The 19,505-nt window shown below is 44.3% G+C and overlaps 1 protein-coding gene across 3 annotated transcripts in view; it reads right to left on the bottom strand.

Annotated features, from left to right (window-relative positions):
* The window catches only part of TNKS1BP1 (tankyrase 1 binding protein 1), an 88,204-nt gene extending 70,115 nt beyond the window's left edge, over nucleotides 1-18,089 (bottom strand). The window contains exons 1-2 of one of the 3 annotated variants that reach the window (XM_040436841.1): nucleotides 17,986-18,089; nucleotides 6,555-6,626 (exon numbers count right to left, since the gene is read on the bottom strand). In XM_040436841.1, coding sequence (XP_040292775.1) covers nucleotides 6,555-6,626; nucleotides 17,986-17,998 — 85 coding nt within the window. In that variant the 5' untranslated portion in view covers nucleotides 17,999-18,089. Of the gene's footprint in view, nucleotides 1-6,554; nucleotides 6,627-10,176; nucleotides 10,199-17,985 lie in introns of those variants that run through there. The other 2 variants (XM_040436839.1, XM_040436840.1) reach the window with 2 other exon arrangements.
* Between the last annotated feature and the right edge of the window lie 1,416 nt (nucleotides 18,090-19,505).

Raw genomic sequence — 19,505 nt, 5'->3', positions numbered from 1 at the left:
TGTCACATGGTCTGTTGTGGGTGCGGCTTCTGTGTCATATGGTCTGTTGTGGGTGCGGCTTCTGTGTCACGTGGTCTGTTGTGGGTGCGGCTCACAGCTTTAGGCTCTATTCACACGTCCGTGATGTGTTGCGGACCCGCAAATTGCGGGTCCGCAACACACCAGCCGTCACCCCCATTGAAATGCCTATTCTTGTCCGCAAGCTGCGGACAAGAATAGGACATGCTCTATCTTTTTGCGGAGCTGTGGACCCAAAATCGGGGCCGCGCTCCGCAATTGCGGCTGCAGACAGCACACTGTGTGCTGTCCGCAACCATTCCGTCCCCATAGAGAATGAATGGGTCCGCACCCTTTCCGCAAAATTGCGGAAAGGATGCGGACACATTTTGCGGACGTGTGAATGGAGCCTCCTCATTTTACCTTACAATGCATTGGTGATATCACTATGGAGGCATGTGAGAGCCTGGCTGTGAGTTAATTTCTAGCATTGTTCAGACCCTGTTCACACACCACAGGCGTTTTAGTGGTAGGACCCCATGCGTGCTGCGACACCGTGACGTGGTGCATGAGGGGCTCCGATATGTTCCTGACTGGAAGATATTGGCAAAGTTCTCAGCTTTTAACATCGGCTTGAGGAATTAGCTAGTATTGTCAGTTGCGTATTATTTTGGTGCATTTTCTGCAGCGATTTGTACTTATTTATGTTGCCCTTAGTTAGAACACCATAAAACAGGTGACAGGTTCCCTTTAAATATTCAGTCATATGACGTTTGACGGCATAACTACACTGCTACATGCATGGGGGGCAGGGGCCACTATTAAACAAATGGGCACTGTGGAGTTCACTGTTAAAGGAACGTCACTGTAGAGGTCACTGTTAAAGGGGCAGGTACTGTGGAGGTCACTGTTAAAGGGGTGGGCACTGTGGAAGTCACTGTTAAAGGGGCGGCAATTGTGGAGGTCAATGTTAAAGGGGCGGTCACTATGAAGGTCACTGTTAAAGAGGTGGGCAATGTAAAAGGGGCAGGTACTGTAGAAGTCATTGTTAAAGGGGCGGGCATTGTGAATATCACTGTTAAAGGGTGGCCACTATTAAAGGGGTGGGCACTGTGGAGGTCACTGTTAAAGGGTCGGGGATTGTGGAGTTCATTATTACAGGGGCGGGTACTGTGGAGGTCACTGATAAATGGGCGGGCACTGTTAAAGGGGTGGGCCCTGTGGAGGTCGCTGTTAAAGAGGCGTGCAAAGTGGAGGTCTCTGTTAAAGAGGCGGACACTGTGGAGGTCTCTGTTAAAGGGGCGGGCACTGTGGAAGTCACTGTTAAAGGGGCGGGCACTGTGGAGGTCACTGTTAAAGGGGCAGCCACTATGAAGGTCACTGTTAAAGGGGTGGTCAAAGTTAAAGGGGCGTGCATTGTGGATGTCACTATTAAAGGGGCGGGCACTGGGGTGGTCACTGTTAAAGGGGCAGGCACTGTGGAGGTCACTGTTAAATGGGCAGTCAATTTTAAAGGGACAAGCAATGTGGAGGTCACTGTTAAAGGGGCAGCCATTATGAAGGTCACTGTTGAAGGGGTGGTCATTGATAAATGGGCGGGCACTGTGGAGGTCACTGTTAAAGGGGCAGTCACTATTAAAGGGACAGGCAATGTGGAGGTCACTGTTAAAGGTGTGGTCACTGTGGAAATCACTGTTAAAGGGGCAGGTACTGTGGAGGTAGCTGTTAAAGGGGCGGCCACTATGAAGGTCACTGTTAAAGGGGTGGTCAATGTTAAAGGGGTGGGCACTGTGGAGGTCACTGTTAAAGGGGCGGGTACTGTGGAGGTCGCTGTTAAAGGGGCGGCCACTATGAAGATCACTGTTAAAGGGGTGGTCAATGTTAAAGGGGCGGGCACTGTGGAGGTCACTGTTAAAGGGACGGGCACTGTGGAGGTCACTGTTAAAGGGGCGGGCACAGTGGAAGTCACTGTTAAAGGGACGGGCACTGTGAAGGTCACTGTTAAAGAGGTTGTCAATGTTAAAGAGGCGGGCACTGTGGAGGTCACTGTTAAAGGGGCGGGCATTGCAGAGGTCACTGTTAAAGGGGCTGGCACTGTGGAGGTCACTGTTAAAGGGGTGGGCACTGTGGTGGTCACTGTTAAAGGGGCAGGCACTGTGCAGGTCACTGTTAAAGATGCAGTCACTGTGGAGGTAAATGTTAAAGGTGTGGCCACTGTGGAGGTCAATGTTAAAGGCGCGGCCACTGTGGAGGTCACTGTTAAAGGGGCAGGCACTGTGGAAGTCACTGTTAAAGGGGCGGGCACTGTGAAGGTCACTGTTAAAGGGGTGGTCAATGTTAAAGGGGCGGGCACTGTGGAGGTCACTGTTAAAGGGGCGGGAACTGTGGAGGTCACTGTTAAAGGGGCGGGCACTGTGGAGGTCACTGTTAAAGGGGCGGGCATTGCAGAGGTCACTGTTAAAGGGGCAGGCACTGTGGAGGTCACTGTTAAAGGGGTGGGCACTGTGGTGGTCACTGTTAAAGGGGCAGGCACTGTGCAGGTCACTGTTAAAGATGCAGTCACTGTGGAGGTAAATGTTAAAGGTGTGGCCACTGTGGAGGTCAATGTTAAAGGCGCGGCCACTGTGGAGGTCACTGTTAAAGGGGCAGGCACTGTGGAAGTCACTGTTAAAGGGGCGGGCACTGTGAAGGTCACTGTTAAAGGGGTGGTCCATGTTAAAGGGGCGGGCACTGTGGAGGTCACTGTTAAAGGGGCGGGAACTGTGGAGGTCACTGTTAAAGGGGCGGGCACTGTGGAGGTCACTGTTAAATGGGTGGACACTGTGAAGGTCACTGTTAAAGGGGCGGGCACTGTGGATGTCACTGTTAAAAGGGCAGGCACTGTGTAGGTCACTGTTAAAGATGCGGTCACTGTTAAAGGGGCGGGCACTGTGGAGGTCACTGTTAAAGGGGCGGACACTGTGGTAGTTACTGTTAAAGGGGCGGGCACTGTGGAGGTCACTGTTAAAGGGGCAGGCACTGTGTAGGTCACTGTTAAAGATGCGGTCACTGTTAAAAGGGCGGCCACTATGGAGGTCACTGTTAAAGGGTCAGGCACTGTGGAAATAGCTGTTAAAAGGGTGGGTACTGTGGAGGTCATTGTTAAAGGGGTGGGTACTGTAGAGGTCACTGTTATGGGGAAACTGTTGATATCTTTTTACAACATACGGAAACATAAAATTAAATAGATTAAATATACCCGAGCGAAGCCGGGTCATTCTGCTAGTCTCATATATATAAATATGAGTTTCTGTCTGTCTGTCTGTTCTTTATGCGTGACCAAATGACTGGACCGATCGTCACCGAATTTGGCACACAGGTACATCAGGTGTCCGGGAAGGTTTTAGACTGGGTCTCAGCTCTCTATGACGTACCGTTCCTGAGATATTCCCAAAAACTGAGACACCCCCCCAAATACAAGCCTGCAATTCTTTCTCTTCAAATCCCAACTGCCATAAACACAGTTTTACTCTAGGTTTCCATACCAACCCAGCCATATTTCTTTACTGCTTAAAGGGGCAGTTACAGTGAAAGTCACAGTTAAAGGGGCGGTCACAGTTAATGGGGCAGTCACAGTGAAAGTCACAGTTAAAGGGGAGGTCACTGTGAAAGTCACAGTTAAAGGGGCGGTCACTGTGAAAGTCACAGTTAAAGGGGCAATCACAGTGAAAGTCACAGTTAAAGGGGCGGTCACAGTGAAAGTTACAGTTAAAGGGGCAATCACAGTGAAAGTCACAGTTAAAGGGGTGATCACAGTGAAAGTCACAGTTAAAGGTGGCGGTCACAGTGAAAGTCACAGTTAAAAGGGCGGTCACAGTGAAAGTCACAGGTAAAGGGGCGGTCACAGTGAAAGTCACAGTTAAAGGGGCGGTCACAGTTAATGGGGCAGTCACAGTGAAAGTCACAGTTAAAGGGGCGGTCACAGTGAAAGTCACAGGTAAAGGGGCGGTCACAGTGAAAGTCACAGTTAAAGGGGTGATCACAGTGAAAGTCACAGTTAAAGGGGCGGTCACAGTGAAAGTCACAGTTAAAAGTGCGGTCACAGTGAAAGTCACAGTTAAAGGGGCGGTCACAGTGAAAGTCACAGTTAAAAGGGCGGTCACAGTGAAAGTCACAGTTAAAGGGGCGGTCACAGTGAAAGTCACAGTTAAAGGGGCGGACACTCTAGAGGTCACTGTTATGGGGAAACTGTTGATATCTTTTTACGACACACGGTAACATAAAATTAAATATACCCGTGCGAAGCCGGGTCCTTCTGCTAGTCTCTTATATATATAAAAATGAGTTTCTATCTGTCTGTCTGTCTGTTCTTTATGCGTGCCCAAACGACTGAATCGATCTTCACCAAATTTGGCACACAGGTACAACTGGTGTCCAGGAAGGTTTTAGACGGGGCTCTCTCAGCTCTCTAGGACGTACTGTACCTGAGATATTCCCAAAAAATGACATGCTTTAGCCAATATAAGCCTGCACGTCTTTCTCTTCAAATCCCAACTGCCATACACACAGTTTTACTCCAGGTTTTCATAACAACCCAGCCATTTTTCTTCACTGCTGTAGATCAGCTTTAGGCTAGGGCTACAGGATGACAATAAGTTGGGGCAGATGCTTTGGAGGTCACTGTTAAAGAGGCGGGCGCTGTGGTGGTTACTGTTAAAGGGGCGGGCATTGTGGAGGTCACTGTTAAAGGGGCGGGCACTGTGGAGGTCACTGTTAAAGGGGCGGACACTGTGGAGGTCACTGTTAAAGGGGCGGACACTGTGGAGGTCACTTTTAAAGAGGTGGGCACTGTGAATGTTACTGTTAAAGGGGCAGGGTGCTGTGGAGGTCACTGTTAAATGGGCGGACACTGTGGAGGTCACTGTTAAGGGGCAGGGGCCACTATTAAAGGGTCAACTGCTGTGGAGGTCACTGTTAAGGCAGCAGGGTACTGTGGAGGTCACTGTTATGGGGGCCTGGCCCCTGAGGAGGTCACTGTCAAGGTAGTAGGGTGCTGTGAAACTGTTAAAGGAGAATGCTGCTGTGAAGGTCAAAGTTAAGGGGATGGGCTGCTGTGGAGGTCCCATTTTAAAGTGGCGGGGCACTGTGGGGGGGTCAGTGTTAAAAGGACGGGGTGATGTAGAATTCACTGTTATGGGTGATATTGTCGATATCTTTTAACGACATATAGAAACATTAAATGAAATAGATGAAATATACTCGTGCGAAGCCGGGTCCTTCTGCTAATATATATATACAGTACAGACCAAAAGTTTGGACACACCTTCTCATTCAAAGAGTTTTCTTTATTTTCATGACTATGAAGGCATCAAAACTATGAATTAACACATGTGGAATTATATACATAACAAACAAGTGTGAAACAACAGAAAATATGTCATATTCTAGGTTCTTCAAAGTAGCCACCTTTTGCTTTGATTACTGCTTTGCAGACTCTTGGCATGCTCTTGATGAGCTTCAAGAGGTAGTCCCCTGAAATGGTCTTCCAACAGTCTTGAAGGAGTTCCCAGAGATGCTTAGCACTTGTTGGCCCTTTTGCCTTCATTCTCCGGTCCAGCTCACCCCAAACCATCTCGATTGGGTTCAGGTCCGGTGACTGTGGAGGCCAGGTCATCTGGCGCAGCACCCCATCACTCTCCTTCATGGTCAAATAGCCCTTACTTTCAAAGTTTTCCCAATTTTTCGGCTTACTGACTGACCTTCATTTCTTAAAGTAATGATGGCCACTGGTTTTTCTTTACTTAGCTGCTTTTTTCTTGCCATAATACAAATTCTAACAGTCTATTCAGTAGGACTATCAGCTGTGTATCCACCTGACTTCTCCTCAACGCAACTGATGGTCCCAACCCCATTTATAAGGCAAGAAATCCCACTTATTAACCCTGACAGGGCACACCTGTGAAGTGAAAACCATTTCAGGGGACTACCTCTTGAAGCTCATCAAGAGAATGCCAAGAGTGTGCAAAGCAGTAATCAAAGCAAAAGGTGGCTACTTTGAAGAACCTAGAATATGACATATTTTCAGTTGTTTCACACTTGTTTGTTATGTATATAATTCCACATGTGTTAATTCATAGTTTTGATGCCTTCAGTGTGAATCTACAATTTTCATAGTCATGAAAATAAAGAAAACTCTTTGAATGAGAAGGTGTGTCCAAACTTTTGGTCGGTACTGTATATATATATATATATGTATATATACATAAAATCTGCTCTGCCTGTATATAGCACAACAGTGAAGTCTACTGAGGGAGCACAAAGGGGCAAATCTCCAAAACAATTTCCCATTTTGGCTTCAGATTGACTTCAATAAGTACATGAAATCCAAAAGCTGTTGATGACTGCATGTTTGGATCGATGCAGATATATTGTGTAACCTGAAGGGCAGCTGTTCAGACCCCCTTATTGCTGTCTTTTTGCACACATGTTTTGCAGAAACTATTGGGCGTTTTCTATTTAACACGTCCTTTTTCTATGTCAACATGACTATTCTGCAATTTCTCATGTGGATATCGTACCTCTCAAGGGTTCTGTGTTCTCCAGGACCTGTTGTGAGTTGGAAGCTGACATGATGATGCTGGGAAATGTCCCTGGTGGCAAGAAAAAAACAACACATTTTCAATTAAGAGGTAAGAACAATATTAAGAGTAAAATAACAAAGACATTTTTCTGATTACCCCTTAGCTGGCATACATAAAGAAAGAGCATTATGGGCCCCCACTAAGAAGCCAGGCCTTATCATCCTGGACAGAAGGACTTTGTATTTCTTGACTCTTGGCAAGTTCTCTACCCCTCCTGTTTGTTAACAATGCAGTTCCTAGGGACAGGGGAGTCCTGCAAAGATTCTCACCAGTCACTTGCCAGGGATGGGACCTCCTTGGCCTCTCCTATGATATGTATACTGTATAGTCTACATAAAAGAAGTAAAAAACTGCCAACAAAATACTAAAAGCACACAACTCAACAGTTCTGCTTAGAGCAGATTCATCTTTTATGAAAATTGGGTATCTGAGGGCACAATTAAAGCAAAGCTTATTGCAGATATCTTAAGTTTACCAGCTGTCTAGCGAATAACATGAACTCCTCCTTTGTCAGCTCCATCAATATTTATTTCCACCTGGCTTATCAATTCTTTTGTTAATATTCCATTAAAGAGGCATTCCTATCATACCCACCATCTATGAATGTATTATAGATGTGAGTCCTACCTTAGAGACCCACAGCTAACTCCAGAAGGAAGGTACCCCAACTGAGCTCATGTTCACTCAAGTGCACTTGCTTGGGTAACTTCCGTAGAAGTGCATGGAGAAAACCATGCCTATGCATGACCACCTGTCCATTCATTCTCTCCATGTATTTTTAATGCATTACTGCCTGTGCATGTGAAATACAAAAGTAACTGGTAAAGTGGACATACACATTAGACAGAAGCATGGCTGGTGGTTGAAGAACTAGTGAACAAGCGATCATCTGGTGAGCGATGGTCTCGCTGATGCAGCAATACACATTTTAGTCCATATTGGTCAATTACATGTTCAATGACGCAAGGTAAGGGAAAAAAAATCTTTCTGGAAATGTTCTGGGAATATTCTTTCTAGTAAAGATTTTTTTTTTGGTGAAATGGAAACTATTGGACGAAAGTTGTAAAGGGCATCCGTCATCAGATTTGTACCTATGAAACTGGCTCACCTGTTACATGTGAGCTTGGCAGCTAAAAGCATCTGTGTTGGTCCCATATTCATATGTGCCCGCATTACTGAGAAAAAGGAAGTTTTAATATATGCAAATGAGCCTCTAGGAGCAACGCCGTTACACCTAGAGGCTCTGCTCTGTATGTAACTGCCGCACCCTCTGCACTTTGATTAACAGGGCCAGGGGTGATCACATTTACACTGCCCAGCCCGACAATTGCAGAGAGAGCAGAGCCTCTAGGTGTAATGGCAATGCCACTGTTGCTCTTAGGCCTCTTTCACACAAGCGAGAATTCCGCGCGGGTGCAATGCGTGAGGTGAACGCATTGCACCCGCACTGAAACTGGACCCATTCACTTGAATGGGGCTGTGTACATGAGCAGTGATTTTCAGGCAATGCAGGTCCCATAGAAGTGAATGGGGCTGCGTGAAAATTACAAGTATCCGCAAGCAAGTGCGGATGCGGTGCGATTTTCACGCACGATTGCTAGGAGACGATCGGGATGGGGACCCGATCTTTATTATTTTCCCTTATAACATGGTTATAAGGGAAAATAATAGCATTCTTAATACAGAATGCTTAGTAAAATGTCCATTGAGGGGTTAAAAATAATAAACAAATTTAACTCACCCCATCCACTTGATCGCGTAGCGGATATCCTCTTCTTTCTACTTTCTTCAGGACCTGGCTAAAGGACCATGTGATGAATCATGTGATGAGCGCAGTGACGTCATCAAAGGTCCTTTAGCCAGGTCCTGAAGAAAGTAGAAAGAAGAGGATATCCGCAACGCGATCAAGTGGATGGGGTGAGTTAAATTTGTTTATTATTTTTAACCCCTCAATGGACACTTTACTAAGCATTCTGTATTAAGAATGCTAATATTTTCCCTTATAACCATGTTATAAAGGAAAATAATAAAATCTACACAACACCGATCCCAAACCCGAACTTCTGTAAAGAAGTCCGGGTTCGGGTCTGGGTACCAAACATGCCGATCTTTCTCACGCGCGTGCAAAACGCATTAAAACGCTTTGCACTCACGCGGAAAAATCGCGCATTTTCCCGCAACGCACCCGCGACACCCGTTTGAAAGAGGCCTTAGAGGCTCATTTGCATTTATTAAAACTTCATTTTTCTCAGCAATCCGGGCACATATGAACATGGGACCAATACCTTCAGCCTTCAGCTGCCAAGCGCAGATGACACAGGTCAGCCAGTGTCATGGGTTACGAATCTGCTGACAGATGCCCTTTAAACACAAACCATTTTTTTCCAGATGATGACAGTCTATCATTGGTTGTCTGAAACCGATTAAATTCAGTGAAATGGGTGAAATAGTCTTTTCTGATCAACTTTAAGCTGGTTTTAAACATATTTTTAGTGGTGTTTTTCTGCACTTTTGAGTTTTTTGCGGCATTTTTTGCAGTGTTTCTTGCGGTAAAACAGCAACTTCAGATGTTCAGATGAGAAATCTTAAACACTGGCCACACAAGCGGTTTTAGGCTGTCGTTTTTGCTCTTTAAGGGCTCATGCACACGACAGTATTTTGCGTTCAGTATACTGCCCGTTTTTTTAGTTCAGTATGCGGTACATATACTGAACCATTCATTGCAATGGTTCAGCAAAAAAAACTGAAGTGTCTCCGTGTGCATTCCGTTTCAGTATTTCCGTATTTCTGTGCCGTGAAAAGATAGATGTCCTATTCTTGTCCGTAAATCACGGTGCTTGGCTCCATTCAAGTCAATGGGTCCACAAAAAAAAAACATCCGTATGTCTTCCGTATCCATTCCGTTTTTACTAAACCATCTATTGAAAATGTTATGCCCAGCCCAATTTTTTCTATGTAATTACTGTATACTGTATATGGCATATGGAAAAACGGAACGGAAAAACGGAAAGGAATCGGAAACACAACGGAAACAAAAAATGGAACAACGGATCCGTAAAAAACGGACCACAAAACACTGAAAAAGCCATACTGCCGTGTGCATGAGCCCTAAGTGGTGTTTTTGTATTACTGGCATCTTTTCAAAAATGCAGTATACTGTAGCTCTTGGAGCTTTTTTCAGGAATTTTGCCAACATCTGTGTGCCAGAAAAAAAGAACAACAGCAAAAAAAAGGCAAAAAAATGCCAGAGCCAAATTTATGTGTGTAAGTACTCTTATGTATGGCCACCTTTAGGGTTTATACCCTAATAGGGATTGACTAAGGACAGCCCTGAGGCCTTTGTCCAGGGGCTCATGCACACAACCATATGTATTTTGTGGTCCGCAAAACACAGATCCGCAAAAAAAAAAAAAGAATGACAACTGTGTGACGCTCGTGTTACAACCATTGTAACAATGCCTGTCCTTGTCCGCAAAACGGACAAGAACAGCACATGTTAATTTTTTGGGCGGAACGGACTTGCAGACATACGGATAGGGAATGCAAACGAGTCATTTCCGTTTTTTTCAAGCCCCATTGAAGTGAAAAGTTCTGCATACGGACCTGTAAAATAATGGAATGGAAATGTAAAATAAATACGTACGTGTGCATGAATCCTAAGGGCTCTTTCACACGAGCGGATGCCGTGCGTGTCATCCGCTGCGTGAAAGAGAGCCAAGCCCCGCACTGGACAGCAGAGACACGGAGCAGTAACATGATTGATAATGCTCCGTGCCTCTCTGTGATCTCTTTACTAAAAAATCAGAGTGAGATAAAGTTGTCACTGTGATTTTGTAGTAAAAAGATCAGAGGGGCACGGAGCATTATCAATCATGTTACTGCTCCGTCTCTGCTGTCCAGTGCGGGGCTTGGCGGTCTTTCACGCAGCGGATGACACGCACGGCATCCGCTCGTGTGAAAGATTGCTGCATCCCAAGGATTAAACAGAGTCAGTTTTTTGTGTTCTCCGTTCCCGGTCGTTGCTGTTGGGTCTGTGAGTTAAGTACTGGCTGCCAGCAATGTACCTTCATAGTTATAAGCCAGAAATGGCGTCATGCCTGGTACTGCAGTTTTCTCATTCATGTGACTGGGACTAAGCTGCAGTACTAGACATGGCCCAGGGGCAGGAGTGGTGCTATTACTAGGGGAAAAAGCAGATTTTTATTTTTTTAGCATACTTACAATGTTGGGTACATTGTCTGTTGCACAGGCGTTGCTTCACTCATCAAATTGACTATATCCTGGGCTAGATGGAAAGCTGTGCCGTCTGGCTGACATGTAATACCATGTTTTCCCTTAGGTGCTGCAAGTCAGCACAGTTTCATCTGCCTTGTCAGTGAGAGAACATAACCTGAAGATCCGGTTGCATTAACATACAGGTTGGATTCTATTGCATAGGGAAGCTTTCACAAACAAGCAATAATTACAGCATAATATTCCATGGTATATTTGTCTACGTGTTCAGGGCTGGATTTGCTTACTCGGCCGCCCCGGGGCTGGTTTCAAACATATTTGAAAATTTTTCCATAACCTCTAAATCTTAAATATGATTTGAAATGACAACTTAAATAGGACACTTCTGTAAGACAAGTGCACTTTAAAGGGGATGTTCCCTTTAGATACCGGTAGTCCCTTTTTGTGACAAAAGTCACCGATGTACTGATAACAGAAAATCCTGCTAGTGATAGGGAGACTCCCAGCTGTAATCTGAGAGGGAACCCTCCAGAAGGCGTTACATATCGCTGCAGTGACACCACAGGGGACATGAACCATCCCAGAATCCCATAGTGGCTTGTATGTATAGCACTGATATGAGCCGGGTTGCCAACCAGAATTTTTCTTTTTTCTGGACAACTTATGCCTAAATTATGGACAGCCAACATTTTTTTTACGGACAAATTGGAAAGCCATAATGAATGGTTAGGATTATAAGTAATCCATGAACTGATAAGAACTCATTACTAGCCTTTACTGTGATCTGTAAAATGATGATAATTACCACCAAAATAATCTAGTAAACTGCCACCAGCCTCAAAAAAAATCCCGGACATATCTATTTTTTGCACGGACACAGGAAAAAAGTTGCATATTTTTACAGACTGTCCAGAAATTTCTGGAAGGTTGGTAACCCTGATTTTGAGCTTGTAGACACTCTCCATTCTGTCTCATTCTGCACTGAATGGAGGAACCCCCCCCCCCCCCCCCACACACACACACCATATCAACTCAGAGTTCTAATACGTTATGGGTTAAAGGGTTAGTCCCATCACAACCTTTTATGACTCCCATTGACTTCTATGGGAGTTACAGAAACAACGTGATACGGCCTGCTCGGCTGTTTCCATAACTCGGCCCACCTGTTCTGCCACCTAGGAGGGTTACTCTGATCCCAGCCATGAAAGGCTGAGATGGGAATAACCTTTTCAACAAGGGTATCTATATTGTTGGTGGTTTCTGCTGCTCTATCTGGGAACATTGGAGGAGATTTATCAAACTGCAGAACTGGTTTGGTTGCTCATAGCAACCAATCAGATTCCACATTCTTTCACTTTCACGGCTCCTTTGGAAAATGAAAAGTGGAATCTGATTGGTTGCTATGGGCAACTAAGCCAGTTCTACTGTACATCAGCTTGATAAATCTCCCCCATTATATCATAGAGGGAGAAAAGATTATCTTTGTAATATATATGTTTATATGATTTGGAGCAGGATTTCTGAGTAAAAGGCAGACTATTCTGAAATACGACTAAGCGCAGATGGCGGCACAACGGTTAGTTGCGTCGCTATCTGCGACTTTGCCCCACTCACACCAGGTCTAAAATTTTGGGAGTGGCATTGTCGGGTCGGGTCATTCCTCATTTTCTACGCCTGTTTTAGGCATAGAAATTGGTCTAAATGTAAGACAGCTCGGAAGCTCTTACATTTAGAACTGGAACTGTATACACCGAAGTTATGGAGAGCTGGCGCCTCTTCATTACTTTGCCGGAACCACCTCCAGCTATGGGGCTTTATTAAGACCAGCGTCTAAAACGCTGGACTTAATAAATGTGCACCTAAATCCTTAAAGTCCAGTTGTGTTGTTAAACGTGTCTGACAAAATAGTTCCTTCCCATTTCTATCTGGAGTAGATCCTCACTCCTTCATTAAATGTGGGTGGGGTAATCAGGACTCTCTCTGTCATGCCTAGGAGTCCTGTCAGGATTTACTATGCTTTTTACTTGGAAATCCTGTTCCAAATCAATTAAACCTACATATCACAGAACTCAGCTTCTTTCCCTGTATCATATTCTGCTATCAAATAGGACAGTGGAGATCACCTGACAGGTTCACTAAATAAGCAGAGGTGATGCTGATTGGAAGACAGTTACTGGATAAAAGGCCCCACTTCTGTAAGAGCTGTTCAGCCAGAATGGTGGAAGTGGTCTGTAGCTCTTCCAAATTCTGAGATTGAATGGCTATATACTGTAGGTGGGTATTCAGTAGCTGTTGACTTAACCCTTCCTGCCCTTGTATGTGGTAACATAGTAATATACATAAAATGAATCTTTGTATCAAGGACCCAAGTACAATAATCAAGCAGCAGTACGTAAAAAAAATCTAGATGCCTTTAAAAATCTTCCAATGAAAAGTCTATAACAATCGCCTTTGGTTGAAAGCTCCATAGTCTCCCTGCTTCTATAATCGAGAATCCTTTGGGGTCATTTATCAAACTGGTGTAAAGTAGAACTGGCTTAGTTGCCCATAGCAACAAATCAGATTCCACCTTTCATTTTCCAAAGGTGCTGTCAAAAAGGAAAGGGGGAATCTGATTGATTGCTATGGGTAACTAAGTCGGTTCTACTTTACACCAATCTAAACTTTGGTTGATTGCCTCTGAACCAGTTCTACAATGTATTTTTTCTTCATTAGTGCCCAAAACAGTACACCTCATGCAGTGTGATTAGAAAAGCAGTAGAACTAGCACCATGTTTACCTATGTTCCTTTTGATCCATCTCATGATCTTATTTGCCTTGGCAGCAGTTACTCGACACTGGTTGCACAGTTCAATGTTCTGTCCACTAATATGCCCCAAGTATTTTTCATGTAAGTTTTCCCCAGAGTTTTCCCATTTAGTATATAATAGTGACATAATTACATTACAGCTTATATTGATAACCTATCCTCAGGATAGGCCATCAATATCTGATCGGTGGGGGTCCAACTCCCCGCACCCACACCACTAGCTCCAGTGCTGTAATCACCAAACTCCAGAAAAAACAGAACTGGTTACAGCAGAGCTTATCCCGCTGAAGTGAATGGGAGCAGTGCTGCATTAACCAGCCCTGTCCACTACAAAATGCATGTAGTTCCAGCGCCAGAACTACTCCCGAACAAATCATTGGCAGAGGTATGGGGTGTCAGACACCGTCTGATCAGATATTGATGACCTATCCTGAGAATAGGGCTCAGAATAGGCCGTGAATATCTTTTTAATATATGCAAAAATTTAACTATTCTACTACTGACTCTTGTTGTATCTCAGTAGCAATGGCGACCATGACCAAAGCTAAATTTGTTCCATTAATGACCACCCTAATTTACTGTGTTACATAAATTCTTCCTCAGTTCAAGCATTATTCTTATATGTACAACCCTTCTAGAACTTACTCCCATCATAGAAGCTTATTAGATTAGTTTGACCAATTGGTCACAAATCTTGAGCTATCGGCTGAAAATGTTTTAACATTTTACACATAATGGAGGTCAACTTGACAGGTCTTTAGTGGTCCCTACTTAGTTTTTGACCTTTTTATAAATTGATGCCATATTTGCTATGTGCCAGTACTGTAGAACCTATCCTGTCTATGAAGGTACTTAGTTCCCTCAGGACACAAGGGTGTATACTATCTGGACAAAGTAAATTGCCTATTTTAAGGCTGCTATGCAATTCTTTCTGGATTAGACAGTTGCCATTTAATGGTGAGTTGAAAACCTGTGTCCAGCATAATGACAGGGGCACTAAGGGTACGGCCACACGGAGCAAGCGTGATCCAGTCTGGTTGCGGCAGCGCTGTGGTCATGAACTAAGCGGTCAATTAGCCCTCATTTTCCTCTCATTTACTTAATGAAGACCACACAGTGTAGTCGGTTTTCATTGTTAATGGCCGTGCAGTATTGAAGGTGCCGCGCGGCCATTAACAATGACTATACAGAGGCCATACCTTAAGAGATGGACAGCATTACAGGGACATACTTGCTTATCAGACCAAGTAAATTATTGTCTTGGAGTTAGACCAACCTATAAGAGAAAGCCTCAAATTGGGTGTATAAGTACACTGGGGTCTAGTATAATATACTGAGCGAGCCAACCAACGAAAAAAGACCAATAACCCCATATAGAATAAGAAAGCACACATATAAAATATATGTAGTTTATTAAAGACACATTAAATGACAATAAGTATAACATAAAGGCACAAGGTAAAGGGGGGTGGTAGTGCCCCCCGTGTAATGGGACCAAAATCAACCACCCTCACATATACCGGACTAAAAGGGAAAAGGGGTCACAGACATTGGGTATAAAAACCGCATACTAGTGGGAGAGCTGTAAGTTCACCCAAAGTAACCTATAAACATGTGTATGCTACATACAATAATATAGAAAAGTCAATATGGTCACACATAGCAAACTTGCCCTCCAAATGTAACATAGATGGCCATCCGATGAATGCGGATTACCAAATAGTAACACAGTCAGGGGCAAAGCAGGAATGCTATGTGTAAGCAATAGATCATACTGAAGTAACAAAATAACCATGCATGAGACAAAAACACAAATTACCCATGGTATGCCGGAACCCAAGGTCGGTGACCAGAGCTGCCTTTCTCGGCGAAACGCGCGTCGAGGCACTACCAGCCCCCTTTACCTTGTGCCTTTATGGTATACTTATTGTCATTTAATGTGTCTTTAATAAACTACATATATTTTATATGTGTGCTTTCTTATTCTATATGGGGTTATTGGTCTTTATTCGTTGGTTGGCTAATTATTATCTTGGAACCTAGGTGAATCTGTAACCTCTGGGAGAGCCAATACAAAATATGGAATAGGCCTTTAAATTATGCAGCATTTTTGTCTACTGTTATGCTGTAGAAGAAGCTTTTGAGATCCTTAGGCTTCATGGCTCGGGCATGTTTAAACTCAACCTCTGGTCTTTTGGTATGAATGTAAGACTCTGTATGAAAACATTTTTTTATACCAAGAAGCATTAAATGGTGTGTTCTAGCAATAACAAAATCCACCGATTGAGTCCCACCACCATCCACTTCCTCTGTCCCAGCTACTCTTGTGTTTAGGTCCTGACTGCAATGACATGGCATCCATAATGTTACGTCTCTTATGGCAGACAATTAGTATGGATTTAGGGTCCATTCAAACTTCCGCAACTTGGGTCCGGATCCGTTCCGCAATTTTGCAGAACGGGTGCGGACCCATTCATTTTCAATGGGGCCAGAACGGATGCGGACAGCACACTATGTGCTAATAACAGCAGAAAAGGGACGGCCCTTTTCTGCTGTTATGTTCATGGGATGCCAATCCTAGGACGCGAGCACCACAAAAACTTACCTGCAGTGCCGACCTTTTGGACATAATAGCACACTATGTGCTGTCTGCATCCGCATTCCCGGATCCGTACTTCCGGGTTCGCAATTCCGTTCCCGAAAAAATAGAACATGTCCTATTCTTGTCCGCAACTGCAGACAATGAAAAGCATTTTCTATTATAGTGCTGGTGATGTGCAGTCCGCATAATGCGGAACTCACATTGCCGGTGTCCGTGTTTTGCGGATCCGCAATTTGCGGACCGCAAAACACCTACGGACGTGTGAATGGACCCTTAAAGGGTGTTTTCTTGTCAAAAACCCTTCAATGTCCACTTGACCGTGACCGTGGAAGGGGACGGACCGGTAGGCCCATCTCATTCATGATTTTCTACGCCTGGTTCAGGCATCGAAAATGGTCTAAATGGAAGACAGCTTACATTTAGAACTGCCGCTGGATGTGCCATGGGGTCTTAATAAATGACCCCCTAATTCTTTCTTTTAGGCATGTCACTTATATGAGTAAGATTCTCTGGCACATTCTTAAAAAATTATTAGGGAGTCCCAGGCTATGAGCTGTGCGCTACGATTGGCCAGCGCTGCAGCAAGGGACAACCCTAATACAAAAACTTAGCCCCGTACAACAGAGGGAGCTGTAGACACCGGAGCCTATACCGGGCGAACAGAGCGGCGCCCAGACATACTAGTAAGTGCAGGGGGACCCCTGGGCGCCGCTCTGCCCACTGATATTGTTAGTTTTTAGTTTTTAAACTAGTGAAAGGTCCTCTTTAATGTAGCTAAGGGGAGCAGGGAAGGCAAACTATTGTGTCCTTTGGCTTCAGAACCTCTGCTATATTCTTGCATAGGTCAACTTATATGCCTCATGCTCATGACTGTGTTGTGACTCTATATGGCCTCGGAGTTGCACAGAGCATATCAACTTCGGCAGGGCTCAATTGTTCAGAGGGAACTCTTGCCGACAGTTTTAATCTTCATGGAACCAGTCCAGTGGACTGAACCAAGGAGGGATATTACTGGGTGTACGGGGTAGGGCTTATCATTTCATAATTTAGCATGCAGAGTTGCAGTGCTGCGACACGGAGTGCCTGTTGCCCCACCATACTGAGCTGCAAGGACCATGTCCACTGTTGTGGTCATAGTTCAAAATTTTGCATGAGGCCTACAAAAAATCACTCTTTGGGAAAGATGGATGACAACAACCAATATGGCAGCCATAATAGTTCTTGCCATTGTCAGCCTAAAATCAGGAACATAACTTGAAGAAACACACACTCAGAATTGGGCTGTATTACACCAACTGATTATCTAACCAATTTCTGTCCAATCAGACCAATAGTTGGTGTGTGTAACAAAAGATCTGTGCGTGTAAACAGATATCTGACCAATGATTGATCAGAACATCTGTCAGATAATCTGTTGGTGTAATACAGCCATTGCCTTGAGCTTTCTGACAAACAGATATAGGACGTCTTTTATCATGGGGATCACGTCCCTTTAAAATGTATACAGCAAAACATAGATGACTGCAAAGATTACGTGACATCTGAAGCAAAAGGGGAAAAGCAAACATCTGGAAAAAATCTGCTTCCCAGCAGTGAACAAATCTCTGCAATTAAAGGGACAGAACCTCTAATGTACATGGAAGCAATATAGTCACCCACAGTGCAGCCCCATCCGCTGTGCATAGAGCCATCGTTATCCCCATTAACCCTTTAGTTGTACCCACTTGGTATCGCCATGTGATGGGCTTTTGGTTTTAGCTGTATAAATGTGAGTCTGGCATGGCTCCATGTGTGTGTGTTCAGGGTCAGCCTCGTCTCCCCGTATCATGATCTGTGCCTGATAGAATGTTTCAAAGTACAAAGAAATCCTCAAGGGAAATAGGAAGAGAAGCCAAGAATTGAGCAATAAGTATTAGATGCCAAGCAGAAACTGTGACAGGCTCCAAGACACACCCGAGTTCTCACCCACACGACCATTACACACTCCATTCAGCGTTGTTTCTTCATCAAGGATAAAGATTAAGAACAATGCCATAGTCCTATATCTAAATATCCTTCTGTCATCCAGCGAATTGCCCTGGCCCCAACAATGCCCTTGACTTTAGTGCAAACTTAAATGCATTTTTATACCACTACAACTCTACATACATTGATAGCAACCACTGATATTGGAGACATCAGTATGTAGCCAGGCAGGGTGAAGAACAGCTCATCATCACCCATGGACCACCGGATGATCCAAGCAGGACTATGCCTGAGAGAAGAAGGACAATATATGGAGCTGAAGGACCTTATCATACAATGTATAAATGTGAGGGACCTTATCATACAATATAGCAAGCTGAGGGGCCTCATCATACAATATATCAAACTGAGGGACCTTATCATACAAAATGTATCAATCTAAGGGACCTTATCATACAATATGTCAAGCTGAGGGACTTTCACCTACAACGTATCATACAGAACATTAAGCTGGGGACCGTATCATACAATATATTAAACTGATAGACCTTCACCTACAACCTATCAAGCTGAGGGACCTTATCATACAAAACATTAAGCTGGAGACCGTATCATACAATATATTAAACTGAGGGACTTTCACCTACAATGTATTAAGCTGAGCGTCAAACAAGATACACTTAAAGCAACAGTACTCCACACACATGCATACACACACACACACACACTGGACTGCAGTACGGTATGTTCTTGTGCAGAACCACATATGCATGACAACATGCAGCCCAGCAGAACCATGCACTCAGCATAAGCTGCCTGATCTCCATATGGTACCTGCATCTGTGTCTGTCCCTCTGACTTGTGAGTCTGCAACTGTTTTTACAAGCAAGACACAGTACAAGAATGAAAGTCAGGGAGGCATTCCTCCGCACTTACTCAGAGGTAGCCCAGCCCTTACTCTTACATATTCACGCTCGCTCATGAATATGTAGTCAGCTCTTGCATAATAAGTGTTGATCCCAGGCAGCGCTTGCAATGCAGAAAACTAAATATTATGGACAAAAAAGGCAGTGCCTCAGACAGAGGGAACACAAAAATGCGGCTGCACTGTGCTGTGTCTTTATGACGAAGCCTGGAACTCTGTGGACTGGGACTAGGACAAGATTCATACATGCATGTTTTGGGGTAGTTTTTGATGTTTTTTTTTTTTTTTTTAAGCAAAAGCAAGGTGTGTATCATAAAGCACCAAAACGTGTAAAGGAACGACTTCTCTTTTTCG

The sequence above is a fragment of the Bufo bufo genome, chromosome 6 (assembly GCF_905171765.1).
Source record: "Bufo bufo chromosome 6, aBufBuf1.1, whole genome shotgun sequence".
In the NCBI taxonomy this organism is placed as follows: Eukaryota; Metazoa; Chordata; class Amphibia; order Anura; family Bufonidae; genus Bufo; species Bufo bufo.
Note: the sequence above shows the minus strand (reverse complement) of the source record. Positions and strands in the feature narration are given on the sequence as shown.